At 53.1% G+C, this 27,749-nt stretch overlaps 1 protein-coding gene across 1 annotated transcript in view; it reads left to right on the forward strand.

Moving 5' to 3' along the window:
- Window positions 1–9,934: 9,934 nt before the first annotated feature.
- Window positions 9,935–27,749, forward strand: part of LOC131583535 (gamma-aminobutyric acid receptor subunit gamma-4) — a 32,906-nt gene continuing 15,091 nt past the window's right edge. Inside the window, exons 1-3 of the mRNA XM_058847748.1 lie at window positions 9,935–10,040; window positions 15,148–15,296; window positions 15,499–15,566. Of these exons, the coding sequence (XP_058703731.1) occupies window positions 9,985–10,040; window positions 15,148–15,296; window positions 15,499–15,566 (273 nt within the window). The 5' untranslated portion in view covers window positions 9,935–9,984. The remainder of the gene's footprint in view (window positions 10,041–15,147; window positions 15,297–15,498; window positions 15,567–27,749) is intronic.

A 27,749-nucleotide genomic window follows, 5' to 3' on the forward strand; every position in this document is an offset into this window, starting at 1 on the left:
CACGAAGGGAGAAAACTCATTTCCTTCTGATGGGGGTACTGAGAGACTCACTGGCTTTCAGTAATGACTTTGTTTTTAATTTAATTGTTTTTCTTTCCTAATCCCACATACATTTTTGCCATTTAGCAAGGAAGTTGAATAAAGCATATGAAGGTTCCTAAATAGCTAATTCAGCCCCAGAGTCTGTGAGCTGGAAATTTTATGTCCTTAGGGAGCCTTGAGGGTTTGATGAAAGCTCTTGATAAATCCAGATTGAATCTTGCTCTGATCTGCTGGGAATTCCCACCAAGCCCACCTTGCTCCCCACATGGCAATGGGAAGTCCTGGAGCCCCAGAAGCCCCAGTTTGTTTTTATTTTTATTTGCAGATAGGAAAATTGCTTTGGAGCAAAGTGAGGAATGGATTAAATTTGGTTCATATTGAATCAATTTTTTTTTTTTTAATATGGCTTTCCAGTGAAAGAGGAAAAATGAAAAAAATTCATCTTGTCATTTCAGTATGTTGTTCAAACCAAAACAGTGGTCTTTTTCTATTCTTTTATTTAAATAAAGTTAAGTTTTAAATGAACAATGGTGTGCTGAAGTGGAAAAACTTGAAACATTTAATTTAGAACACAGATCAATGAAACATTTTGGCATTCTTAAGCAAAGCATTTTATTTCAAAACAGGTAGGAAAAAAGTATTTTGATTGCAACGGGTTTTGCTTGGAGTGTGGTTTTGTTTGTTTTTCTTCTCATTTAAACTAATTTGCCAAATCCTGCCTATATTTGTCAATTAATTTGACGCCCCAGGACTCTGCTGTGCACCAGATTTGCGGTTCAATTGAAATGAAAAAATCTCAGCACGCAAATCATGTGTATACAGGGAGCTAATGAAGGTCCCCTGACTTCTGGGTGCTGATGTGCAGGGTTTTTTCACTCGTGCCTCCTGCCAATCCCCATGGGCAGCTCTGCTGTGCTCATAACTTGGGAAAACACGCACTGCCAGTGCAAAACTCTGGTTTTCCTCACCAGAAAAGGTGCCCAGGACCTCTGGAATTCACACCCTGCCTCCAGCTGCCAACCAGCCCCACCCCTGGGTGCCAGAGGGAAGGAATTTAAATCAAGAGAAGTTTATATTTAGAGCTGGGGGTTGCTCCTTCATCAGATTTCGCTGCCTTTAAGTAGGTCAGGCGGGAGACCCGAGATATCCGAGTCCCCTTCAAAGGCATCCGTCCGTCACTTATTATTCCAGGCATTTCCCTTTCACTCTGCCTTCCCTTCACAGCCCTTTGTCGCTGCTGCTGGGCTGTGCTGGCTCTCTGTCCTTCCCAACACTCCATCCTTTCATTGCTGTCCCCACTCCTCCTCCCTGCTGGCTCTGGGACAGCCCTGGGGACAGCACGGTGTCACCAAGGCCGCAGCTCTGGGCCACAGCCAGGCAGGCCTGAGGGGAGCCTGGGGGCTCCTCACAGCACCCCGTGTGGGGCCTGGGCACCCGTGGGCTCCCATAAAACCAGCAGAGGTGCCAGTAAAAACACCCAAAAGGCAAAAGGATTCCTCTTTAACCCTATTCTAGTATAGAGAATTTCCTGCCCTGATCAGCCTGAGAGCACCTGCCTGCTCTCCCCAGCAGCCCTGGCACTCAGGGACCCATTCCAGCCAGTTTTCCCCGTAATCAATGCTGCTAATAAAGGCTCTGGGCACATCCAGGGCTCTTCCTGCACGTTCCTGGGCTGCCACACAAACAAACGCAGGCGAGGAGAAAGTGGGGTGCTGTCACGGGGCTCGGGGATGCAGCAGCCTGTCACCTTCATTACCCAAAAGGGCTGAAATCCCCTCCTCCAGCACGGGCAGCTCTGACAGGGGCGAGGGGATGGCGCTGGAGCAGCCCCCGAGGCTGCTCCTCCAGCAAACACTTCAGAATGCATCACGTTGTGTCTGCCCAGCTGACTGGGGTTATTTGAGTGCTCGTAATTACAGATTTTTGCAGGGTGGTGGCAAGGAGCTGGCACGTGGAGGAAAAGGGGCTTGGCTGATGATGGGCAGGTCAGCAGTGGCCAGGCTGAACCGGGGCTGGGGATGGACCAGACCCTCCTGAGGGTCACCCCAACACACCAGCCAAAACCACCATCCAGTCATCCCCACCTGGAATTTTTTTGAGCCATATCCTTTGCTCACTCCCAGTCTATTATGTTTTTCAACTCTCAGTGGAATTACTTTTTTTTTTTTTAAACTCAAGGCCTCCTTCAAGCTGATCACAAGGGAATGCTGAGTGCTTGTTTTTTAATATTCTGACAGGTGCTATTTTGCTATTTGCTTGTGATGATTCAGGACATTTGCATGTCTTTGTCCTTAATTAAAAAGCACTTCACCCTTGCTGCAGGGGTATGGAAGATTTCTCTTGATCTATTCATTTTGGGGGACTTTTAATCAACATATCCACTCTGTAGATGCGGGTGCCTTTCTGAGAGGGGGTGAAGCAGTGTGGAGAGCTGCGTGGGTGTAATTATGGCTTACTCTATTTTTTTTGGGGGGGGGGAGAGAGGAGGGTGATTTTTACTGCAGTTGAAAGGCATTTTCTAACATCCTGCTGGAAGACAGGAGTCCCCTGTCCACCAAGCACATGGGCAATGACAAAGGTAAAATTTGCTGCAAAGGCTGGAGCTGGCAGAGCTGCCTGGGGAGTCAGCAGTCTCTGCCTCCCTGACACGGGCTCTGGCCAGGAGCCTGCAGACAGACTGTCCCCCAGCCTGCAGCACCTTCTTTACACCCCACCCAACCTGCACAGACAGCATCTGGCTCAGCTCATCTCCATCTCTGCCCTCCAAACCCCCGGGGCTGGGCACAGAGGGGTTTGTGCCCCTTTTTCTCCATTTGGAGCATGCCATGGATGATTCTTGTTCTCCTCCAAACACAAGCACTTTTTGCAAGGTGAAAAGGCAGCACCTTTCACAGCCAGGCCTTTTTAAATGGCAGCACGTGCTGCTTTGGGCTGTCAGGGAGGCTAAAAGTGAGTTTGGAGGAAGGCATTCAGCAGCAGCAGCAGCAGCAGCAACAGCTCAGCCAGCAGTGACAAGTGCAGCCTGAAAGCAGCTCCTGCTGTAGGAACCTCCCAGGCCTTAGGGGAGGATATCAGGGCAGGGAAGACCCCTCCATGGGTGTCCCTTGTTTGGGATGAGAGGGTGCTGGTGTCGGGTTTCAGGGATGCAGAGGGGTGAGGCAGCCCCGGGAAGGGTGGCAGGAACAAGGTGCTGCTCTGCCCTGGCTCCTTGCCCTGATGATGGGACCCAGGCAGAGGCCAGCAGCCCGAGGTAACTCCTTTCATCCCCCCAGATTCTTTGCGGGTGTTCCCACTGACTGGATCACCCTTGCAGGTGGGGCAGTGGAAAGGGGATGCAGACCCACCTGGAGGGTGTCAGCCAGGAAAAAACACCCAGCCCCTCCTGTGCTTCTGCCCTGTCTGGCCCTCAGCCCCGTGGGGAAATGGGAACCAGGCTCTGCCTCGGGGACCTGAGCCTGGCAGGCAGAAGAGAGCCCAGGGAAGGGGTCAAACCCTGTGTGCTGAGATCCCATAACTGTTCTCTGATATTCCAGCCTTAACACTTCTGTGTCCTCCTAGAAAATACCAGACTGAAAAACAGCTCCAGCAAGGCTCAGTGTTTATCTGTTCTGCTTTTCCAGGCTGAGGAGCACAGGCTCGTGGGAACCTTTGAAGATTATTTCTCTTCAGTTTTCTGAAGAGACTTCAGCCTCCTCTTGAATCTTTTTATTTTGCCTCCTTTCAACGCATCGTCCCGATTTCTCTGAGACTTAACAGCAATGAACAAGATTAAGATTGGAGCTTAGAGAGTATTAGGAGACGATCTCTCCTTCCCTGACGTGCTGGCAATTGCCAGATCCTAGTGCCAGCATCCCTCTCTTGGAGAGGCTCTCCGTGTGAGGCGTTTCTGCTCCGTTGGCTCTGGGAGCGCAGGAGCTGCAGGGCAGCTCACGGTGTCGGCTCCTCTGCACTTCAGCTGCCTCTGATTGCTGCAGGCACAGGGGCTGCCATGGAGGGGGAAACCAGAGGGGAGAGGGGTGCTGGACACGGCAGCACTGGCTGTTGGTGGATGGGGTCTGGGTATCCACGCTTTTGGGTGGGAAGGAAGATCCTGGAGCTGGGGTACCTGTGTGCCCAGCAGCCACAGCAGCACAGCCCTGGGCAGCACAGGGTTGATCTAGGTCAGTGTTTCATCCTAGAGCTGAGGAACAGAGCAGTGCTGGCATTTCTCCATGAAGTCTTGCGAGCACGGACTGAGGAGCACCGGGGATGCAGTGCTGGGGGAAAGGTGCAAACGGCAGGACCAGCAATGGACAGAGAGCAGCTGGGTAGGGTCTGGGCTGGGGAGCAGCTCTGCCATGCACTCAGGCTGGCAGTGGGACAGCACCCTGATGGCAGGACCATGGAGGGCTCTCAGGAGAGGCAGTCCCATTGATTCCCCCATCTGGGAGTGGAACAGCAGCACTTGCTCCCTTCTCCCTGCATGAATGATGCTTTGGGGCAGGGGTGCAAGAGGATCTGCCTCTGCTGCAGGGAAGGAGCAGCGCTGCCCCTGCCCTGGGAGTGCTGGGGAGCCCCATGCTGGGTGGGCAAAGTGCCTCTGGGTCTGCCAAGCCTGCTCCCAGCTCCCTGCTGAGCTCTTGCTGATGAAGCCATGTTGGGGTGGCACTCAGGGCCACAGTCCCAAGCACTGCCTCCCTAAATAACAACAAAAAACAGCCCCTCCAAAACACATCCCTCGCTTTCAGGCATTTGAGAGGGAAAAGCGTTTCCCTCTCTTGCACAGGAGACACTGGAGCTTCACGCAGGAGGAAATGAAAGAGGCCTGGAAAATGTCTAAGAACTCCCAAGAAAGAAAGAGGCGTGAAAAAATGGGCTTGCTGCAGGCAACTGTCAGAGATCTTCAGAGTCAGACCCATCACAGACAGCAAGGAACAGCTCCTGGGACCCCAGATCAGGCAGCACCTGCAACAGGAGGGACTGTGCTCTGCCTCAGCTCAGGGAGGAAAGCTCCTTTCCCTGTTTTCTCCGCTTGTCAACAGTCCTGCTTTATCCTCAGGCTGACAAAATGTCAAACTGCCAGCAAACCGCAGAGCCGGGGCGAGAGGAGAGCGGAGCGCAGGGCTCGGATCAGCTGCAGGAGAGGGCTGTAATTGAACATCCACACTCGGACACAGATGAGCAATTCCCATTATTTACTGGTGTATAAACATTCCTGGGCCAGTGTAGAGAGAAGGCATTGAAATCCCCACGCCCCTGGGCAGAAATGCATACAGGCATTAACAACAAAAGGCAACTGTGCCTCCCTCTCTCCTTTGCTTACATCCTTTGGGGTCAGCAGGTGCTGATGTGGCTTCAAAAGTTCCCTCAGGGCTGCAGCAGAGGAAGGGCCAGCCAGAGTCACTGCTGGCCACAGGGATTTGATGGTCAGCACCACCTTCCACGTGTTGGCTCTGCTCTGAATCCCAGCCTGTCCTCTGGAGAGCCCCAAGTTTTACCCAGCTGTTGAGCAAAACCTGGCAGGATTCACTATGCCAAACACAGTTTGCATCCCAGTGACAGTTTTTGTTGGATCCATGACCTTCCTGGCTGCTTTTCCCCTTCCCTGAACCCTTGTGGCATGGGCTGACAAGGAGTAGTGTACCTCCATCCAGAAGCAGCCACATTTCTACAGTGAAGAGAAGCAGCTGTTCCTGTTCCCACAGCTGCATGTCCCCAAAGTTTGTGTCAGCAGTTGTACAGTATTTGAAATAAGGATGGGAGTTATTCTGGGGTCTAAACTACCAGCTCATGGTCTTGTGCTGGACGTATCATATCAGATGTAGAGATGGCATAGCCGTAAATTCCACTTGATAAAAGTATTGAAACACCTGGTGCTCGGTTTGCTGAGATTTCCCCTCCTTTTTGCTGCCAGTTCTCTTCCCCTTCCCAACCTTTCCCAGGTACATTTTCTCCTTTTGCATTTCAATCCCTAGGAGAACTGTAACATGTTAAGACCTGGGCTGGGGAGGGTTTTAGAAAAGCAGAGCCATAAAAGCGCAGGAAGTGGCACCTTTCCCATCCCCAGGGTGACAGCAAGAGCTCTTCTGACACACAGGATCAGATCACCTCGCATTTGGTGATTTCTTTCCACTGAGAAACTAATTTTGAGGAGGGACTGGCTGCAATGGAAGGAAAGTAGAGGCTCCTTCAGGCCTGACGCAGCAGCAGAGGATGGAGGTAAAGTTCTCGCTCCCGTCAACGCTCTCGTCACCCCCGGGACAGCTTGCACCAGCTCCTGCTATGGCCTGGGCTGTCCTCCCACACCCTTCACTCTCCTTGGAAAATATTCACGTCACATTTGTTCAGGCTCCAAACACATTTTTTTAATCTGTCAGCACTGCAGGTTCACTCCAGCACCTAAAAACCGAACTGTGCCCTGTCTGCTTCATCTATCATTGCTGTCCATAAAGGTGGGGAGGCAGAGCCCAGCTGAAGCTGTTATTGATGTCATGTGAGCCCAGATACAGCATCTGCTGCTGTGCCTGGCGAGCCTGAAAAAGACAAAACCTGAGTTATGTTGAACAAATGCCCTGGTAGAGTAAACAAATGTTTCTGCTGTGCAGGACATGCCCCAAGTCAGAGAACAGGGCCGAGTCTGGTGCAGGGTTTTTCATCCTCCAAGTTTTGCAGAGGGAGCCTGTAACCAGCTTCTCCTCAGTTGTGCCTGCCCACTCCCATCCAGGCCTGCCAGAGCTCCCATCCTCATGGGTGCTGCTGCAGGAGAGTGACCAGCCCCTGCCTTGTGCCACAGCACACAGCCCTGGCTGTGGGGAGAGGGCTTGGCCTGACCCTGCCTGTCCTGGGGGATGCTCTGGCTCGGTGACAGCTCAAGGACCAGTTCATTGCCAGGAGGACAGAGAGCATCAAGGACAGTGGCTCTAACTGTGCTCTGTCCTCAGCCGTATGACGTGGAGAGCGAGGGAGGAGGGGGAAGGCGAGCTCACCTCCGTGCAGCCCTTCAGAGCAGTCTGCTGCATGGCCCTGGCACTGCTGCCTGCCAATGCCCTGGCAGCTCCTTGTCCTGGAGTGCCCAGCTCTGCCAGCAGTGCTCTCAGTCCTGCCCTGCCCCTGCAGAGCCCCCCGGGATCTGTCTCTGCCTGGGCTCCTGCAGCACACGCTCCTCCACCCTCAGAGAGACATACCTGTCTGAGGGAGACTGTGCAAATGCCAAGGGCCTGAGCTTCCTCAGAAATGAGCTCCTGAACACCTTGGGACAGGGGACTTTTCCCCACTTGTATCAGTTTTCCCTCTGATGTAGCCTAGAAGAGCAGTCTCCTGAGGCAAGCAGTGGCCAGCCCTTTGCACGGGCAAGAGGAGGCAGAGCTCTTTATTTTTTGCCTCCTGCCTTCCCCTGCTGCTCCAGCCTGAGCCCCAAACACACCCTCAGCACAGGAGCAGGCAGCACACACCCCAAAAAGGGGCTCTGAGAGAGCACAGAGGGGTTTGGAAAGGGCTGCAGATGTGCCCAGGCTCATCTCTCCGAGAGCACTGCCATTCTTGCAAGGTTTGGGATCCTTGGTCCAGGGCTGGAATTGTCTCCTTGTCTCCCAGAGCTAAATCTTGCAGGAGGACTGCACAACCAAACCCTCATTTGCTGTGGCAGCTTGGCCCCCCAGGCTCTGGGCTCATGAGGACTCTGTAAATAATAGGTTTTATTAGTTTGCCGGTTAAACTGAAATACCAGAAGGGATAAAAAACATCTTGAATAAAACATTGCATCTCCTGTTTAAGTTTCAAATCCCATGACAGTAGACCTCAAAACAAATGTCTCTTCAAAGTGGAAAATAGGGTTTGCTCCCTCCCAAAACATAAGAGCAGGACATTTTGTCCTTCTCAGCGTTTGGACTGAGGATGGTTTTCCTGGTCAGAACCAATCATGGTGAATTTGAAATGGATTTCTCCCCAGCCAAGCTTGTGCTGCTGATAAATAAGGTGTTTGCTTGAAAAGCGGTGCCCTTGCTCTCCAACACCATCAACAGGCTTTGTTCTTATCCTTGGTTCCAGGGAAAGAGTCAGCACCAGCTACAAAATGAAACTCCTGGAAATGAAGAAGACCAAAGAGGAGAAGTGCTCCGAAGCTTCTGGTGCATAAAACTGCCTGGAAGGTGTCCCCAGAGCAGCCTCCTGAGGGGATGCTGTGATTCCCTAACATTTCCCTGCCCATCTCCAGTGCTCTGCGCACAGCCCTCCCCAGATCTCTCAGTTCTCAAGTAGCAGAACGGGGTAGTCAGAAGACATCAGTCCTGGGAATTTCCCCACATACCACTTCACATCCTGCGTCTTGAGGGGGAGCTGAGAGCACATATATGAACCCCTGGATTTTCTGTGGTCTGCTCATGACCAGAATCCTTGACAGCTCCATCTTCCCTGCAGCTATTCTTGCACCTTTCCCAACTTCAGCTTCACCTGGATCCCTGAAGAACTTCTGGAACAATCCAGTGGCTTGCTTTGAAGCTTAAAGAGCTCTTTCCACCTTCACTGCTGCTTTGATATTCATTATTTACTCTTTTGACATGTGCTTCCTGTAAACTCTGCCATCCAGAGCCGGCTTTTTTGCATGAAGTAAAGGCAACATCATCTGTAGCTGCACCGTTCCAGGGAAATGCCATCTCGGAGCCCTGATGCCTGCAGCTGACTCTTGTGGCTCTGGGACCGCTCAGATCTCACACTCCAGGGCTTAACGTGATCATTGCAGCAATCAGGAAGGGACAGAGCCTCGGAAAACCACCCAGGTGTGCTGTTACTGCCTGCCTGTGCCCCTGTGGGATCCCCATGGCCACCCAGACTGGTCCTGGCTGGGAGGCGCTGGGTGCGCCTGGGGAATGGGAGTCTCCCTGCTCTGAACAAATGGGACAGCAGCAGGAGGATGCTGCAGATGGAGAACAGAGGGGTGATTTGCCCCTGCCGGTGTGGGGAAGGCTGTGCCAGGCCCAGGAGTGAGAGGAGAGTCAGCTCTCAGTAAAAGGGATGGTCCCACTCCAGTCCAGAGGAGCTGGATTTGCCATCAGAATTACCAGACCTGCAGGAGATGCAGGACCAGGCCTCTCTGGGAACCAGCTCCTGCACCCCAGCCTGTAACTAAACAACAAGGGACAATTATTGGTACCTCTGTAGGTGTAACAAAGTTTGTTCAGAGCAACTCTCGCCCAGAGCTCCCCAGGAAGGAATCTGTTAGCCCTGTTTGCCAGTACGTGGGCAGAGTAAAGAAATGCCCGGGTACATCTTGGCAAAGCCTGAAGGCAGAGAGAGATAGGCTGGGAGCCCACAGCCCCCAGCTGTCCCACAGCTCCTCCCCACACACCCTCCTGGCTGTTTTTGCGGGACAGCAGCCCCAACAGGTGGGAAAGGACCCTCTCCCGGCTGCATCTCGCTGCCAGCTCAGCCCAGCGGGGCCTGACGCCTTGCGTAATTTAGCAATAATTACCCACACTTTCTTTTTTCAGACAAACACCCCAACAGTTGTGCATGGGAAGGGGGAAAAAAAAAAAAAAAGAAAAAGGAAAAAAAAAAAGCGAATATTAAGAGAAATCAAACGCCTTGTTACGCAGAGGGGGAGCGAGAGCTCCTCGCACCAGCTGACGATGCTCGCTCCCCGAGCGGCAGCGCGGCTCCGGCAGATGCGCGGGTGCCTCTCGGCGCCCCCCCGCCGGCGCTCAGCCCCGGGGCTGCGGGGGAGGCCGGCCCCTGCGCGGGGAGGCAGGAGCCGCTGCCAGCCCCTCCCCGCCGCCGACCGGAGAAGAGATGCCCAAGTTTGCGGAGCGCGGGCGGCGGCGCGGAGCGCGGGGCGGCGGCGGGGCCGGAGCGCGGAGCAGCGGGCAGCGGGGGGGCCCCGGAGCCGCCCCCGGCCCGGCCCCGCGCTGAGCCCCGCCGGGCGGGCTCACGGCCGCCGCCGCCCCCCGGGCCGCTGCTCGCCTCGCAGAGATGCCCCGGACGGTGCTGCTGCTCTGCCTGGCCCTCGGGCCGGTCCTGCGCGCCAGGTGAGTCCCCCCCCCGTCCCCCCCCCCCACACACACACCCGCCGACCGGGACGCCCCCTCCCCGCCTCAGTTTACCCGTCGGGACGGTGGGAGGGGAGGGGGTTGGAGTGGCAGCGCCTCTCCCCACGCCGGCTCCAGCGGGGATTTGGGCACCTCCGTGCCCCCGGCTGTTCCTTCCAGCGGGTCCCGTCGCGGCAGCACCGAGTGCCTGCGTGTCCTCTGCGCCCCGGGCTCCCCCTCCGCATGCCGGGATGGAGAGGACATCCCGTTCTCCACCGGCCATCACCCCGCTGGCTAATCCTGCCGGGGGCCGAGCCCCTTCCGGGGCTGCCCGGAGCAGGACCGGAGAGAGCTCGGCGCCTCCGGGGAGCTCCATCCATCACCGGCGTGTTTCCACGTGGAGCGGGGTGGGAAGGAGCCCACCTCTCACTCCATGCCCCCGGGCCCCCGCAGGGCATGTGCAGCCTGGCAGCGGGAGGGCACGGAGGGCTCCTGCCCTGCTCCACAGGTTGGCCGCAGGTCGCGGCTCTGGCTGCCGCGGGGAGCCCGAGGCCAGCCCGGTGCCCCGAGCGGGGCCGGGCAGGTGGCAGCGCTTTCCCAGGGCCAGCCGTTCGTAGCGCTTTTCTGTAAACAGCGGTGAAAGGGCCCACGCACAAGGGGGTTTCAAGTTTCTTTTTCTTTTTTTTTTTACAATTCCTAGCCCTGCTGATGAGTTTAATGGCTAGATGGGGAAAGAACATGTTGTCAGCAGATTGTTACCCCCAGGGCTTGGGGGAAGAGGGATTTTACTGGCTGAAGCTAATTGGCAGAATAAGCCGCCTTAAAGCCGATCAAATCCCATTACAGATGCAGTCAGGGACGGGGAGCATGAATACTGCTACTAATGGTCTGCCCTGCCAGTGCTTCCCGACCCCGGCGGTGGGCACCAAGTCCATCTCTGCCGTGGTCCGGCGTGGCTTGCCCTTCCCAGGGTGGAGGAGCAAGAGCTGCCCCGCTGCTCGTGCCCTGACACCCAGCCTCTCCCGTGCCCCGGCACAAAACCCCTCGGGAGGGGATCCGTGCGTGTGCCAGGGGGCACTGGAGGGGTGATGGATCCGTGGTGGTCCCGGTTCCTGTGCCACACCGTCCCTGCAGTGCATTGCCACGAGCCCTGCGTTTCGAGAGGATGGCTTGTAAGCTGCAACATCACACGGAGGAGCAATTAAATCATGCATTCACATACCCTTGAGCAGGAATGTTCACCCCATAGCTGGCCTGGCCTCTCTTCTGCCTGGTGCCTCAAGTCTGCCTCTGCCCTGAGCCCTGCTTTGCCAGGAGCAGTGGAGGCTGTGGGGGGTGGGCATGATGGAGTGGGAGAGGAGAAAAAGAGCAAGTTACATCAGGGTCTTGCTCTGCATTCACTGCATAAAAATGAACCTGGATGCAGTTGTGGAGGGTGAATCTCCTCTTCCCTCATGGTAGGTGCTGGGGTGGGGAGCTCTGTTCATGTGAACAGAGCTGTGCATGTGTGTATGCTCTTCTCCTGGTGCAAGCAGCAAGACCCTTCCCCTGGTGCTGGAGCAGGCTGGATGCTTTTTGCCAGGTGATTCAGCTCCCCTCAGCTGGTCCCCCCAGCACAGAGACTCATTCCCCAGCATTTCCCATTTCTCGGCTGGGACCAGGGCAGCCAACTCTGGGCCCTGAGGGCAGGATCCCTGCACAGCATCACAGCAGATGCTGGGCTTGGCAGGTGGTTCAAACTGTGCAGATTGGACCACTGGGGCTTCATGGAGTGTTTTGTCAGAGGCAGGAAGACATGTGAGAGGGGTAAGAGGCAGTTAGAGTCCCCTGTATTTAAATCCTCTGCCTGCTTCTAATTCAGTCACCTGCCTCAACACCCCTGTGCCTACAGCCCTAGGAGGCATCGGGATGGGTGACTAGAAGGACACATTAGAAGGACGTGATGTGGTAATTAGAATTGACCACGGTGCTTTCCAACCATGGGAAATGTTGTTCTTGCATTTTGCTGCTCTCTTTTCCTTGGGAGCAGGGAAGGCTTTCAGCTGTGTTTGCAGCAGGGCTGGACACAGCCCGGGGATCTGCATCTGCGCTGGGAGGCTCCTGCCTCAGGGCCACCACCAGCTCGTGAATAATTGCGGGTGTGCATCCCAGGCAAGCGCCACCGGCTGCCCCGGCAGGCAAGGAGCAGAGGTGTCTTCAAGGGCTTGTGGCACGTGTTGCTCTTGCCCTCCTCCTGCCAAGGGAACGCCTTGCCAGACAGCTTGGGCGCTGGGGGAGGGAGCCAGCCAGCAGCTCTTCAGGTGACTTTCCCCAGCAGTGTGTTTGGAAGCCTCAGCCAAACAGGTGTCTGCTCGAGTAAAAGGGGATCAGGGAGCCGAGGCACGGCTCTGTCCTGCTGTAATGCCACAGCTTGCCCAGGGAGAATTGTCCAACCTCATCCATACATGTGAGCACATGCGAAAGGACACCTCCCTGCCGTGCCAGCCTCCTGCTCGGGGCACCAGCGGGGCTGCCTTGGCCACAACTCCTCTGTCAAGACCAGGGATTTCCTTGTGACACCCCCAGTTCTGCCCTGCTGTCACCCCCCTGCCCACACTGAGGCTGTGTCCCAGCCCCATGGCCCTGCGCTGAGGAGGGTGTTCTGACATCTCAACAAGCAGAGGTGAGGAAACACGGCTCTGCTTTTCCCCCTGGCTGCACAGAGACATATGAGAACTGGCTGTCCCCTGTCACCAAGCCAGTCGCTTTGTGCCTGGAGATGGAGCTGCCAGGCCAGCAAGTGTTCACGGCACGTTGGGGATCTCTGCAGGTCTGCAGTGTGACATTTCCATTAGCAGCTGGAGGGGGGATGCACATGTCACCTTAATGCCTCTCCTCTGCAATAGATCTTCCCTTCTCAGTTTAAAGTGGGGCCACCAAGAAGAGAGAATGGGGAGGAGACAGTGGCTTGCATAGGGTGGCACAAGAGTTACACTCTTGACCAGCAAGGGTTGATGTGTGTCTGTGTGTGCACAGGCACTCAGAAAAAGCATATTTTCTCCAGTAAAAGCTGGCTTGCTTATGCTAAGATGGCTTAGTATGGTTTAGTCGACTAGGATTAGCTGCATTAGCAAAAAGCATATTTTTGGTAGTGTCCTTGCATCCGTAATAGGGATGTGACTCCCTGGAAATGCTACCCAAGCCTTGGGGTGTTAATCAGTGACACTAAATGTGGGGAAACCAGAAAACTGAGAGCAGGGTAGGCTCAGCCAGGGTTTGCTCAGCCCCTAAAGGGATGTTTCAAACTCTGCTGTGGCCTTACTCTCAGAGGACCAGGATGTTTGGCAGGGCAGGGGGATGCGCCAAGTTCAGTGCTGGCAGGTGACTTCAAGTAAGGTCAAGGGAACAGGGAGAAAATGCCTCGGTGTAGCTGTTCCCACTTTGCCAGAGGCAGCCTGCATCACCCAAAGCCCTGGCAGCTCGGAAAAGCAGCTCGGATTGCTGTCCCTCGCCCTGGGCTGCGCTGCGGGCACACATCCCTCTCTGTTTCTGTCAGGAGCGGGGCCAGCCCCCGATTTCAGCCCTGTGCCGCTCTGGGCTGGGCTCGGGGTGGTCCCCGGTGCCTCCTGCAGCTGCCGGGTGCCGCAGGGCTCCCCGCTCGCCTCGGAGGCAGCGCCGCGGCGAGAGCCCGGCCAGAGCGCTGCTGGGCTGGGGAAGCGCATCCTGCCAGCGCTGCTTAACACTCCCCAAGCATCGTTCCGAAGTGCAGCGCACTCAGCCAGGGAACAATGAGCTGATGTAGCAACACCTAATGCGCGGCGGCAGGCGGGCAGCTGCGCGCAGCCCGGCCCTCGGCGGGGGACGCGTCCCGGAGCCGGAGATGCAAAGAGTTTTAAAAAGCGAGTCTTGTCTGGGGTTCTGAAAGAGGAGCGTCTGATAAATCGGCCGCAACGTGTCAATTTAATGCTTTTTCGCCCCCTCCGAGCGCCTCGGCCCGGCTGTGCCGCCGCAGGCGCTGGGGATGCGGATCCGCGGTGCCCGATTGCACCTCGGAGCTGGGAAGTGTCAGCTCCCGCTGCCAGACCCTCCCTGTCGCCGGAGCAGGTGACACTCTGACATGGCAGACGTCGAGGGGGCTGTGCCGGCAGCGGAGCATCCTCTCCCACATATGGCTGTGTCATTCCGGGGACAGCCTTGTGAATGAGCTGCCCGGAGCAGCGGCAGGTGGTTAGAATTTCCCGGGTGACCGTGTGGACCTAATCTAATTAGACGGTTTAGGAAAACTCCTTTAGGAAAAGGGAGGAGTGCCGAAGGTTTAGAGAGGGCAGGTTTGAAAGGCAGTGAGAGAAGCTGTTGCTAAGTGGATCGTGTCCGAAGGAGGATGGATACGAGCTTTCCTTGCCTGGCTTGGAACTGGGAGATTGGGAAGATGGGACATCTTTAAACGGGAGCTCACGCCACAGGCTGGGGAGGAAGGGTTGGTGAGTGCAGGGAATGGGTTGTGGCAGGTCTTGGCCTGGAGGCAGAGGAGTTTGCATAAGGCTTTAATTTCCAGGGATCTGTGCAGGGCAGATGGCTGGGTTCCAGGCATGCCAGGATGCCTAGTAGTGTTAGGACCTCTTTTCTCTGAAATTTACTGCAAATGCTTTGCTCCCCAAAAACACTGTTTTGTCACTGCCTCTCTCCTCAGAGGAAGCCTGCTTCAGGTGTCAGCAGCAGGCAGAGTAGTGGAGGTATTTGAGGTTAACAGGCAGCTCTGGCAGCAGGAGCTGCTGGGTGGGATGAGTAGGAAGGCAGGGAAAGCAGGGACTGGCTCCCATGCCTTGAGGATGAGCAGTGTGTCTCCAAAGGGAGCTAAGGAGGAGGTGGAGCACTCTATGCTAGTCTTCCCCACTGGTGGCAAGGCCCCTGCATGTCTGGTGACCCTGAAGTGAGCAAAGGTGCCAGGTGAGTTGTGTCTCCTTAGCAGTGTGGCTGAGGGGACATCCCTGAGCTCCTCATGCTCTGCCTTTTGCCCGTGCTGCATCCTCCTCCTTTGGTATCTCTGAAACACAGCTGTGCCCCTGCTCCCAGGCAGTGCCAGAGAGCTGCCACAGCCACATCCCTGCCCTTTGTCTCTCCTCTCCAGGTGTGAGAGCACAGAGGAATATGATTATGATTACCTCAGCATCAATAAAACCTGGGTCCTCACGCCCAAGGCACAGGAGACCGATGCCACGCAGATCCTCAACTCGCTGCTCAAGAACTATGACAACAAGCTGAGGCCTGACATTGGCAGTAAGTGTCCCCTGGAGCTCCCTGTGGCCTCGGGTGGTGACCTGACCTGTCTGTGCCTTGTGTTTTCCATGCTTTGGTGCCCGCTGTAGTTGGGATTATTGCTGCCATAGGGCCACGCTCATCCCAGATATTCCCCTTGTCTCCATCCCTCTGCAAATGCTCCTGGCCCTGGCTGATGGTACCTGTTTTCTTGTCTTTCCAGTCAAGCCCACGTTCATTGATGTGGATATCTACGTGAACAGCATCGGGCCCGTGTCTGTCATCCAGATGGTGAGTGCTCGTGTGCCTGGGGGTCCCAGTGCCCCTCCCCACGGCGGGGCCTGCACGGGAGATAGAAAAGGTAGAAAACTCTCAGAAGCTGTGTGAAGGCAGATCTCAGAATAGAAGAATACAAGAATACAGATATGCAAGGGCAGGAAACAATAAGGCTGAGGTTCTGAGTGGTGTAGAGATAGGCCTTAGAAAAAATGGTAAGCAAGAAAAATGTAAGTTTCATAATGAAACTTTATCCATTAAGCTACAACGAGCAAACATTGTTAGAGGCAAAGTGTGATTGTAATTTTAATGATTGGCTTAAGCAAATGCTTGTAAGCTTTTAACATCACCCTATTGGCTAGAAAGTTTTTACAAAAGCCTTGTAACCAAGAGAATTTTGGCTGCTGTCATAATGGCATGAGCTCTCAACATCTTTCGTGTCTCACCTTGTCCTGAGGCTGATGCTGAATAAAAAGCTCGAGGTTTGCCTACCTGCAGCCCCGTTATTGATAAATAAAGACCCAACAGGCCTGGCCTAGCGCTGTGGCACTTGTGTCATGCTGGCTAGATGTGGTGTGAAAGCAGTGCTGGCTTGAGAAGAATTTTCCTCTCCTTTAGCAAGAGGTGCTCTGACCTGCTGGGAGCTGGAAAGACCTGAGCACCATCCCTGGTTAGGAGCAAGGTCCTCAAGCGCCCTGGGTGAGCTCAGCAACCCTCCCATGCCTCAGGAGAGGGATGACGCTGCTCTTTGCTCTCTGCTGGCAATGAGTGGCAGACACTTCTGCCTGGTGGCTTTGCCCTCTCCTCCCTGGGAAGTGTGTGAGCACCAGGGTACTTAGGGCAGGGCTGAACCAGGGCAGCATGTTTCCAGCAGGACTGAGAGAGGTAGCTGGAGATGGCAGTGTGAATCTCGGGTGCCCAGGCCTGGCCTGTGGTGCTGAGCAAAGGGAAAGCAGGGGTGCCTTTGATCCAGCATCTCCACAGCACAGAACCTTAGAGAGATGCCACTAGCAGGATTTCTCCTCACGGCTCAGGACCCAGCTGTACCAAGAGAGCTGTGAAAACACTTAACAGAGACACTCTTTGATCCAGAGAGCAACTGTTGACTATTTAATTTTCACAGGAAACTTCCATTATTATTATTATTTTCCCTGGAAAGTCATCTTTTTCCCCTTTTCTAGCAAGGAACAAATCTGACTGACTGTCAGGTTTTGAAAGACTTCTTCAGTCCACTGGGCAGTGAGGTGGAGGGGACAAGGCAAGGGACAGCCAGGACAATTTGGCTTTTCTAATTTCTCTCAATGCAAAACAGAGCAGGAACAAAACCAGTCCCTTTAAACTGAAAAAAACAAACAAAAAAAACCAAAAAAAAACAAGTTCCTAGGATGGGCACCTTATTTTTAGTTTCCAAAGTACAAAATCTCCAAGGAACAAACCCCTCTGGGGATGGAGGGATGGTACAGTAGCTGTAGTACCAGTTCCACTCCGAGGAGCATTTTGAGGCAGCCCTTCTGGCCGGCCCCCACCGAGGATGTGCCCCCGAGCAGCTCCTGCTCACAGGCCACCAGATGGGCACCCAGCCCAATGAGGGCACCATCAGGAGGCCCAGCAGGGACGGCCTCGAGGCTCAAAATTTCCTTACATTGTTCCAAGCATGCCTGGTCTTGAGGAGAGGAAGCACTGAGCTGTGTGGATGTCACCCCTGGCTGCCAGCACGAGCTCCTCCAGCCCATGGGGTGTGTGGCCGTGAAGCCAAAGTGACACAAGAGCAGCAGTGCAGGGGCTGGGTGTGCTCACCCCTCCTGCAGGTACAGCACAAGCTGCCTGTTCCACCTGCTTTGCGCTGCCCAAGGATGTGCCAAGAAACCCACACAAAACCCAGAGCACACCCTCATCCTTCTCTTTCCCTCTCCTCCGCTTCCATCACCCTTTTCCAGACCTGCTGGAAGTTCTGCTGCCCTCACTGTCACGGGAGCACTGCAGAGCCATGCAGGTGGTAGCAGCAGAGAGTGGTTTCTAAAATCCAGTCTGCATCCAGAGTTCATCTTTCCTCCTAAACAGGGATACTGCTGCTAGGCTGGTTTCCTAAGAAACACAGCTTATGCCATGGTGATGGGGATGTGAGAACGTACGTACGTCCATCCCAGGCTTTCAGGATTTTGGATCTGCTGGGCTAACACCAGCCAAAAATGGCTGCAGGTACAGGAGCTTCAAGCACATTCAGTATCTCTGGTATTTTTGGGAAAACAAGATGCGAGGCAGTGACAACAGCCACCCCCACCAAGGGGAAAAGCTGTTGTGTGAACTCAGCCCTTACTAGAGACCAGGAAATCATGTGGAAGAGCTCAACCCATGCGTTTAGCTCTTTCTAAGAGTCAGCAGAAGCTTTTTCTCTTCATGAGACGGGGTTCCACAAGTGCACAGGACCCCTGGGGCAGCTGGCACTCGGAATTGCCAGCATCTGCAGGGCTGATGGGGAAACTGCTGCCATGGGGCTGATCCACCCATCTGCAGCCTTCCCACCTGAGGAAGGGATTGCTGTTCGTGGGAATGGCACGGCCAGGAGCTGCTCAGGCAGGGAGGAAACTGCTCGGTGTGGACAATTTTAAGGGGTTTTGTGCCTTGGTGCTGCCAGTCCAGGGCTCCCTGCGAGGTCCCAGCAGTCACCTGTCATCTTGAGACACCTCTGTAGGACACCCCAAGTAGACTCTCTAGGGGTATCTCTCATTCCTTGTTCCCTTGTTCCTTCTTAAGCATGAACCTGTGATGCCCTTGAACTTTGAAACCATTTCCCATGAGATTAAGGTGATGTTAAAGGTACTGAGGGCAGCTAGACCCAGGTCTCACAGCCTCAGATTTCTGCTCTCTGTACTCTGTAGACTTCCCCCTGCTCATGGGAGAGGCTGCATCCTGCTACCTGGTCTCCTGAAACACGAGGAAAGGGCAGTGACAAAGCTCTCACAGTGTCACCTCCAGACTTGGCTGCTTTGCCCAGTTGTTTTGTGTTTGTTTGTTTTTCCATGCTGATGCAGTGAATTAAGTTGTTCTGTGGGTCGTGCCAGCCCCTGGCAGGCTGGCATCAAACATATGATAGATGGTGTTTGCTGGGGACATGTCATTCCCACTCTGTCCCTGTTCTCCCAGCCTGAGACCCTCTGCCCTCTCCCAGCTGCCAGGCCCATCCCACGTGCCTCATCTTGCCTTCTTCCCATACACAACCTGAGGAAATGCACATTTCCAAGGAAAGGGAGCTAGAATTTGTCTCAGAGCTAGATCTCTCTTGAGCCCACGGTGACATTTCACTCTGCCACAGACAGAGAGGCTTGTGTAGGCTGGAAGGTCTACTGGAGGGGAAATGTCCCATTGATCTCTTTTAGGTGCATTGCCATGACAGCGCCTTACGTAAATATTTCTCTCACATAGACTGTGTAGAAGACAAAAAACCAAGTTCTGCTTTTAAGAGATACAGCAGCATTATTGTGGCTGTTAGCTTGGACCACTGTGGCCTTTAAATCTGCAGCTGAGGGCTCCAGGATGGCCCGGAATGCTGCTGGAGTGGAAGGCTCCAACTTCAGCAATCTGGTTTAAATACTGGTCTCCTGTGCTCCCCTGCTCACCCTCAAAGGGTTAATGACTCACTGCTGTCTTCATCCTGCTGGTGCTCTGTCAGGGATTGGAAGCTGGCCCTGCGTAGCCACTGCCCAGCCTCCAAATGATAAATCATGTCAGGATGCAAAACTGATTCTGGTCCTTAAAAATGAATAGGTGATTTGAAAATGCCCTGTGCTGGGTGTGAATTCTGCGTCTCCCTCATCAATCACTTGTCATAAATAACATTAGCATTCAGGAGTCAGCAGAAGGTGGGCAGGTTTGGAGCGGGAAGAAATGTAAAGTGATTTCCTGATATCTTTTGTACACCAGAATGGCAGTCTTGTTTCCCGGTTAGGTGGCTGAGCAGATTTTATTCTCTCTTCCCTGGGGAAAGGACCCTCTGTGCTCCCCAAACAAAATGTGGCAGTGACCAGAAACAGGGCTAGAAGATGGTTCAGTAAGAAGTGGGACAGGAGGAAAAGTGGGACCATCAGATCTCTTTATTCCAGTCACTGCGTGGACTGGGATTTCCTCCCCAAGCCCAAGAATCTGTGGGTGGGACTGGGGCTCTTGGCACTTCTCAGAGCAATGGGAAGCTGTGTTTACACCATCAGGGGAAGGGTGCACTGGGCCACGAGCCCCTCCAGAGCTCTGGCCACTACTGAGCCCTGGCCAGCAGCCCCTGGAGCCAAATGAGCCATCACCCATGATGCTGCAGCTTTCCAAGCTGTGTGGTGGAGCTGCATGCCCACTTAGATTCCCATTAACACAGTACTGAGGTGTCCCTGGCTTAGCAGCAGCTCAGCCTGATGCAGAGACCCACCTCCATCCTCCAAGCATGTTTGTGGGAAGAGGTGCCAGGGAGGGCTGTGGCAGCGTGGAGCGAGGGAAGAGACTTTGGGTGCAAATTTTTCGCTGACTGGTTGTTTGCTGGAGGGATTTGCTCCTGGTTTTGTTTTGTAATGGCTTTATTGTTATAGATTATAGCTTTAACTGGTGTCAAGGGCACCTAGAGCTCTGGATCACCTTCCTTTAGGGATGTTTAACTCTCAGGAAATGATGCTGTAGAAGTAAAGCGAGTGCCAGCTATTGGGGCTGAGTGTCTTCCAGCCCTGAGGATGTCCCTGATGTGTCCATGAGGGACAGTATGGCTGAGAGGGGGAGAAGTGCTTCTGTTCTGAGCTCGAGGATGGAGCAAGTCTTGCCCAGAGCTTCTCAGATTCCTCCCAGACGCCAGAGCTGAATGTCCTTTTCTTCCTTTCTTACACAAAACTGGGAGTGAGGCTCGAGGAGCCAAAGACTGAGAGCATGAACACTGTGGTGGCCTCCTGGCAAAGGTGAATGGAGACATTTCAGTCAGCCAGGGACCTGCCTTGCTTACCTGCTTCAGGTGTCTGGGATCAGAGGCACTGCAGTCAAGGGCTAGTTTGGGTGCTGATATTTGCTATGTGTGAGGTGATGCCCTTGTGTGCCAAATTTTGTAGCAAAACAGAATGACACCAGCTCTTCTGCTCCTCAATCTCATTACTTAATGATAATAAAGATGGAAAGAGTAAAACTGGCCTCTGTCATTCACCAGGGACCAGATTCTGCTGTCTCAGAAGTGCCTGTGATTTCCAGCGGGGTTTCTGAGCTCCTATCTCAATTGTTACAGCAAATTGTTTTCTTATCTCTGCCTGTGAGTGGGGGGCTGGAACCTGGAGAGGGTGATACGTCCAAATACAAGTGTTGGCTACTCCCCCCTTGCCTCTCTAGGAAGGAGAAGCTGCACGCTATTAAATTCATAATGCTCTGCTTGGCTACATTAGTTACCATGCAACACACTCACGAAATTGAGGGTGAAGAACATATTTTCCCACATCTGGAGTACTGCAGAAAGCATTTAATAGATTTGCACGTAGGGTGCATTTGTGGAAACACTGTGAAAAAGGGGGAGGGAGAGAAGAGGGAAATGTTTATTCGTTATCAGCTGATGAATAATTAATTTACAAACATTGTCTTGTTAAATATAAATTAAATCCTCATTTGACACACTTTATAATTTAGAAGTATAAGCCCAGCACGAAGGAGGAGAAGTCCCCACTGACTCCTTTCATGTAAATCCCGAGGAGGCAGGGAGGGAGGCTTGGCTTTCATAGTTAAAGCCGACAAGAGGTAGTGCTTAGGAAGGGGGCTGATGTGACAGAGAGAGCTTGGGGACCTCGAGCACTTCATCTTTGCTCGTGGGGAGATGGCTGAGTGGGGCAGGGAGGCAGTGGGTGTCTGCAGAGCCCTTTTCCAAGGATTGCTGCTCCACACTCGGAGCTGCTGGCTCTCGGAGCGAAATCTGCGCCGATGCCGCCTTATCGGAGAGCGCAGCGAGGCAGCAGCTGCTTGTGAGCGGCTGAAACAGAGCCCCTCAAGAGGGGAGCAGGGCTCTACAGGAGCTAAGCCACCCTTGTGCAGAGCCCTGGGGCAGCTGGAGGCCAGGGAAGCTGAGCCACATCCCAAAAAGTGCTGTGTTGGAAGGCAGCTGGTGTGAGCGTCCCACTGCAAGGCTCGGGTTAATGCCTTCCGTTCTCTCCAAAAGATGGGGAAACCAAGACCAGTAATAATTGTCTGGCTCTGAGGAACACTTAAGTCTTGATTATACTTAGCTTTGGCTGCTTTGGAATAAGTAGGAAGGAAATGAATTGAAAATGGCACGCTGTTTAAAATGCTCGACTGTGTTCCTCTGGAGCACAAGATAAGCCTATAGGTAAAGGAAATTTGCTACCTCCCCCCTCCTTTCCTGATAATAATAGGTTCCAGCAGTTGCACAGCACTTCTCAACTGAAAGGACTTAAAAATCCTTCACAAATCATCTGTCTGGGAGGCAATAGCCCAGATGCACCCACTTTAGGGTGGATTGCAATGCCTAAAGCACACTGCGGTGCTCTGCCAAGGATTGCGGGCTCTCCTTGGCCTGCCCGCTGTGCAGCGAGAGTTGGTCATCAGCACAAATCCAGGGAGGTTCTGCAGGACACACTCATGGGCTAGCTTGGGTTTTGGCCCCAATGTGTATCACAGACATTTTTGAGTCTTGGGAAATGGGCAGTGTTCACTAACAGCCCCAGTGCTTTTTCTGCCTTGTTATTTTCCATGCCTGAGTGATGGCTCGGAGCTGCCGGTGCCGCATTTATTACATCTTCACAAATACTCGTGTGCTTGGAGAGTGCTCACATCTCCTGATTCCTGGATGCTCAGGAGCAGTCACTGTCCCTCATGCTGGTGTTCATAGAGCAGTGAGGCCAGGTTCAGGAAGGGCAGCAGCTTTCCTCAGGAGAAGTTTGTCTTTCTGTATAAAACCCCCCGCCCCAAGGCCCCTGAGGAATGACACCAACCACTTGTGACTTCTGGGACAAAGCATGGCCTGCAACAAAAGGTCTAATGAAATAAATAAGTTGCTCCCATCCTAAATGTATCCCAGGAGCTTCTGGAAGTGTTAAAGTTTGCTTCCAAAATGGAAAAGAGCTGATTTATTCACTATGAATAATTCAGCCAGCTCCTTTTATTATCCAGAACATACACTAATCCCCTCCAGATATTTTCTGTGAGACATCCATGTTGGTATTTTATTTACAGGCTGTGCAGAAAACTCAAGGAGTCTGTTATCAGGGAAGAGGAGTGAAAAACTGGAGGTTTGCATCTGAAATTTGGAGCTAAATAAAACACGAAAATCTGGACAGTGGCCTCCTGGGGGCAGGAAAAGTGCATTTCCTCGGAGACGTTTCTGGAGAGCAAAGCCCTAAAGTTAATTAACATCTGTGCTCGCAGCCTGGTGCTAAATGGGGAGTGTGGCTGTACTTAAAGGTTTCTTAAACTGCAGCATCAGTCCTGGCACACAGGTGCCTCTCGCAGCCCACAGCTCGGGCAGCCTCTGGCCCTCGGGCAACACGGGATAAATCAACATCCATAATGAAGTAATCGGCTCTCGTAAATTCCTTCACGGATCCCATTTCCGCCCTTCTGCTGGCACGAATGACTCAATCCCTCATTCATTTTGTGCCAGCCTTTGGAGAAAACTCGCATTTCTTCAGCTGGGCTGAATGCAGAAGGGATTTGTTCGCCCTGAACCTTTGCAGGCAGCCTGGGAAGGATGCTTCCAGTGGGTGCCGCCCAAGGAAACGCTGTGCTGGCTCTACCTGACCTGAGAGCATTAATTCCTCACCCTTACCCACAGAAAACCCTTCCTACAGCCTGGGGTCACAGCAGCTGCACCTGGCCCCACTTTCCAGAGGTTTCTGGAGCTTCCTGCTCGTTGAAGGGTCCCAGGGACACTTTTCCAGTGACCAGGGCAGTCTCCTTCGGGGACCCTTAGGGGGTCTGGCCCAGCCTGGAGGGATGCCTCTGCCCACCCTGGCTGCTGGCTCTCCGTTTGGCAGGGCACTGAAGCAGGTTTTGCTGTGGCCCAGAGGCTGCAGTGCTGCACGGTGGGAATGCAGCTTTGCCCGCTGCATTGGTGGGGCTGCAGAGCAGGGCTGGTTCCAGCCACAGGCACCCTGAGGATCCCCAGGCGGTGCTCAAGGACAGGGCAGGAGGCCTCTGTGCCATCCAGGCACTGATCTGTGCTCTGACCCTCATTAAATTGATTCTTCCAAGTCAAAGGGAGAGCGCTGCTGTGTCAAATTTGAAAGATATATAGACTCTGTGCTCTACCAATAGCTGTCACTCGCTGGGCTGAATTATTTTTAAGACAGAGTTGATTTATCTGAACTGAAGGCTTTAGATGTCTCTGCAGGAGAGGATGGGATATTTCAGGTGTGTGAAAATAGAGTCAAAGAGGTGATCAGAGGGCAGGGTTTGAGGCCAAGGTTTCTGGTCTAAGGCAAACAGCAGCATCATAGGAAGGATAGGCACATTCTCCCCTCCCACTTGGGACAAATATCCAGAATTCTTCAGCATTTCCAAGGAGAAATGGGTTCAGGGACAATCAAAACATTTACATTTAGTTTCATCAGATTGTTTTGATTTGCTCTTCATATGGTGATAAATCCTGTCCTGCGTAAGTAAAGCAAGAAAATGAGTATTTGGAAATAAACGTCAAAGTGAAGTGCATCAACTAGATAAGGGCAAAACGAAAGATTTTGTTCGCTTACTGAAGAAAAATAAGTTTTTGAATGAAATTATAAGGTTGAGGTAATTCATTTTAGGGTTTGACAATTTTAATTTATTTTGAGCAAAACTTCTTTTTTTTTTTTTCCAGTAGAAATCAGTTCTATTTATTTCCTGCATTCCCAGATGAAACCATCCTACCATTTCCCTTAAAAGGCTGTTGTGAAATCTGCCTGCTATAAATGTGTCACAAAATGGAGACCATTTCTCAGAATTCAGTGGTTGTGGGTGACCACAATCAATATGCTTCAAGGACCTCTTCATGCCTCAGTGCTAGGGGCGGAATATTCCCATTATTGCATCCCATCTCCATGCACAGGAAGGGTTTAATTGCCCTTGGTACAAATTAGAAGTGAGAAGCCATCGTGAGCCTTCCTGGGGCTTTGCTTCTCCTCACATCCCCCCATGTCTCCACAGCCTGCCTTGGTGTCTCCGTGGCTCCAGCTCGGTGTCTGAGCTGGGATATGGTCAGTGAGCGGGCAGGGGGATGCTGCAGCCATTTCCCACCAGTGCTGCTGACTGCCCCACCAACTCCCAGCTTCTCAAAGCCCCAGAGGGGTCATGCTGGCTGCCTGGGGCACTGGGGGTGGGGGAATAAAGGGGAGTGATAGCTGGGGACCCTGGCATAAACCCTGTGTGTCTCCACATCCAGAGAGCTTCATGCTGAGGATTTGTGTGTTTGTTCCCTGACCTGCAGCTGGCCAGGAATGGCTCCATCTGATCAGCTTTGCTCAACAGGGGAATTGCAGGTGGTGGTAAAGGCTCCCCCCAGGCAGATGCCCGTGGGAGGTGTGAACCAAAACATTTGGAAGCGTGGGTGGGGGAACACCTTGTCTCCATGTGGCTGGGGAACAGGGGAGGTCAGAGCGGGGATTCTCCAAATGTTGGAAGCTTTGTTTCCGACAGTTCCCCTCAATCAGGTTCTCCCTCCCTCCAGATCTGCCACCTGTGATGCCTCCCACAGCAGACTGTGGCCTTTAGTCTGTCACTCTCCTCCACAGACACCCAAAACCACCTTAGTAGTGTTGGAAAGGCAAGGAGGGGAAGCACAGCAGCAGGGTAGAGGAGTGGGGAAAACTTCAGGGAGTTAGGCTGGTTGTTCCTACAGCCATAGGGGGTGGAGTTAAAATGATAACTGAGTGATCTTCATTTGGTTCTTGAAAAGAAAAGCTGAAGGCAGAGAAACCTGTAACATTCAAGATAAACCACTTCCTTCCATGATCTGGCATGTCCAGGGATTGCAGTTTCTCATGTGAATCTGGACCTGGTGAGAAGGCAAAATGGACCCTGGTTCCTCTCTCTGGATCAGCAAGAGGAGGGATGAAAATACCTTGGTATTGCTGCTCTCACAAAAAGCCAAAGCCAAGTCCAAGTGCTGCAATTTGGCAAGGAGCAGTTAAAGATGTGCTGTCCAGCTCCTGGGAGCTTTGGACTAAGACAAAGATCCCAAATTGTTTCGTTTCTTTCTGTGTATGATTCTGGGACATACAAGACCTGTCAGAGTATTTCTTACACCACTGTGTAGAAAACAGAGCCTTTACCTTTTTCACCACTTCCCAAAGATGTTCTAAAGTCATTGAGGGGAACTGGGGAAGGTCAAGTGGTTGAGTCTCAAAGGAGGCACCTACAGTAGGCAGAGACTGTACAAAACTGTTGGGAGCTGGAAAGAAAGGACTGGGAATATCGATCCCTCATTTCTCAGGAGAGTTGTTTGCACCCACCAGGTGCTGTAGGAAGTGAGCAGCCCTCAGGAGCAGAGCTCAGCAGGTCCTGCTTGCCCAGGAGTGCTGACCTGACTGCCAGATGACCTCCCCACGTGGCCTGAAGTGTGGATATCTACCTGGAGAGGAGAATCAGCTGGCCTGGTAACCCTTCTGCAGATGCACTCCAGCTGCTTTGCCCTCCCAGGACCCAACAGGGCAGGCAGAGAGAAATTGTTCTTTTTCTGTAACCTGATTCGTTTCTCCCAGTTGCTTTCCACAGCCTGGTGCTCCCTTGAAATCTCATTAGGGCTGGGCTGTGATTGTGTGGTGGCTTGAGAAGAACTGCAAAAGGAAAAACAAAATGAGGCAGAGAAAAGGAATATCAAGGAACTGGCAGGGCAGGAAGAGAGAGGTGGTAAGCACAGCGAGGGGGCATGAGAGACAACATGAAACAGATTTCCTTGAAAGAGTTGGTGAAGCAGAGTACACTGTTCCCATCTTCATCTGGAGCCAGGAGAGAACAGGGTCATGAGTGAGGATCTCTGCAGAGGGCACAATCTGCTCCCCTTTTGTGAAACCAGAGCTTTCTCAGATGTTTTGAATGTCCTTTTTTTACACACGAGGGTGAGAATTAGACAGGGATTTATACAAGCGGTTTTTCTCCTGGCCAGTGCAGGTATTTCCATACCATGGGTGCTTTCTCAGAGCCAGTTCTGATCCTCCACCCTCTCGACGTGCTGCCAGCAAAGGTGGTTTGGCAGAGCTCCAAGGGGTGCTTGTTGGTGGTGAGTGGTTCTCATAGAGCAGTGCTGCAGCAGCTGCTCCCTCCCCACTCCTGGGCAGTATTGGCCTGCCCATCCCAGTGGTTCCTTTTAGTCACAGTGGGTGGCATGGGAATGGGAAGGGCAATTAAAGAAATTCCAGCTTCTCATCTGAATCACCGAGCTGTTCTGGGGGAGCGATCTGGGGAGTTAATCTCATGCAGTGAGAAGGTTTGTCCTCCAGCCCTTCCCAAGGAAATTTCCTTTCGTCTCCTCAAACACCCCATGAGCCAGAAGGAAAAATGAACAAGAGCACCTGCCCGAAGTGCAAGATATTCTCCTCCAATTATCCTATGTGCTTCCATCCTCACCTCCTCTCTTTCCCCACCTGCTCTCTTCTTCCTGCATGAAGTTCCTTTAATCCCAAACATTGCAGGGAGCAGTTAAGCATTTAGCAGTGAGGTGTGACATGAAGACAAGACTTTGGACAAACCCAGCTTTGCTCTGCCCAGGTATTTTCCAGAGGTTGTGGAAACTGGGCTGCATCTTTGTTTGCATCAGAAGGTGCTTCCACATTGTTTTGCACCCAGAGCATGTCCTGTCCTGAGAGTGGAGGAAAAAAATCAAGCTGAAAGGAGGTGGGTCCTTCCCTGAGGTGCTTTGCATAATATTTCAGTGAAGTGTTCAGTACCTTCCCCTTTAATCAATTCTGCCCCATCTGCATAGAGCATCCCGTGTCCACGGCTCTGCCTTTTCAGTAATAACCTCATCAGGGACAGTGCAGACAGACTTGTGCTTCTGCAGAGTCTGGCTGATGTCATGTCTCGCCTCAAGGACTTTCCTGGGTCCTCTGGGGAAGGGCTGTTAACAGATGCTAAAACACACACGTGTGGGTCTTGTGCCCCTCGGGCTCACGGGGAGAAGCCTCTCCCTGTGCCAGCCCGTGTTCCCATGGAAAGAGGAACGAGCACCCAGGGCTGCATGGGCAGAGATAACATCACTGCAGGGCA

The sequence above is a fragment of the Poecile atricapillus genome, chromosome 12 (genome assembly GCF_030490865.1).
Source record: "Poecile atricapillus isolate bPoeAtr1 chromosome 12, bPoeAtr1.hap1, whole genome shotgun sequence".
Taxonomy (NCBI): Eukaryota; Metazoa; Chordata; class Aves; order Passeriformes; family Paridae; genus Poecile; species Poecile atricapillus.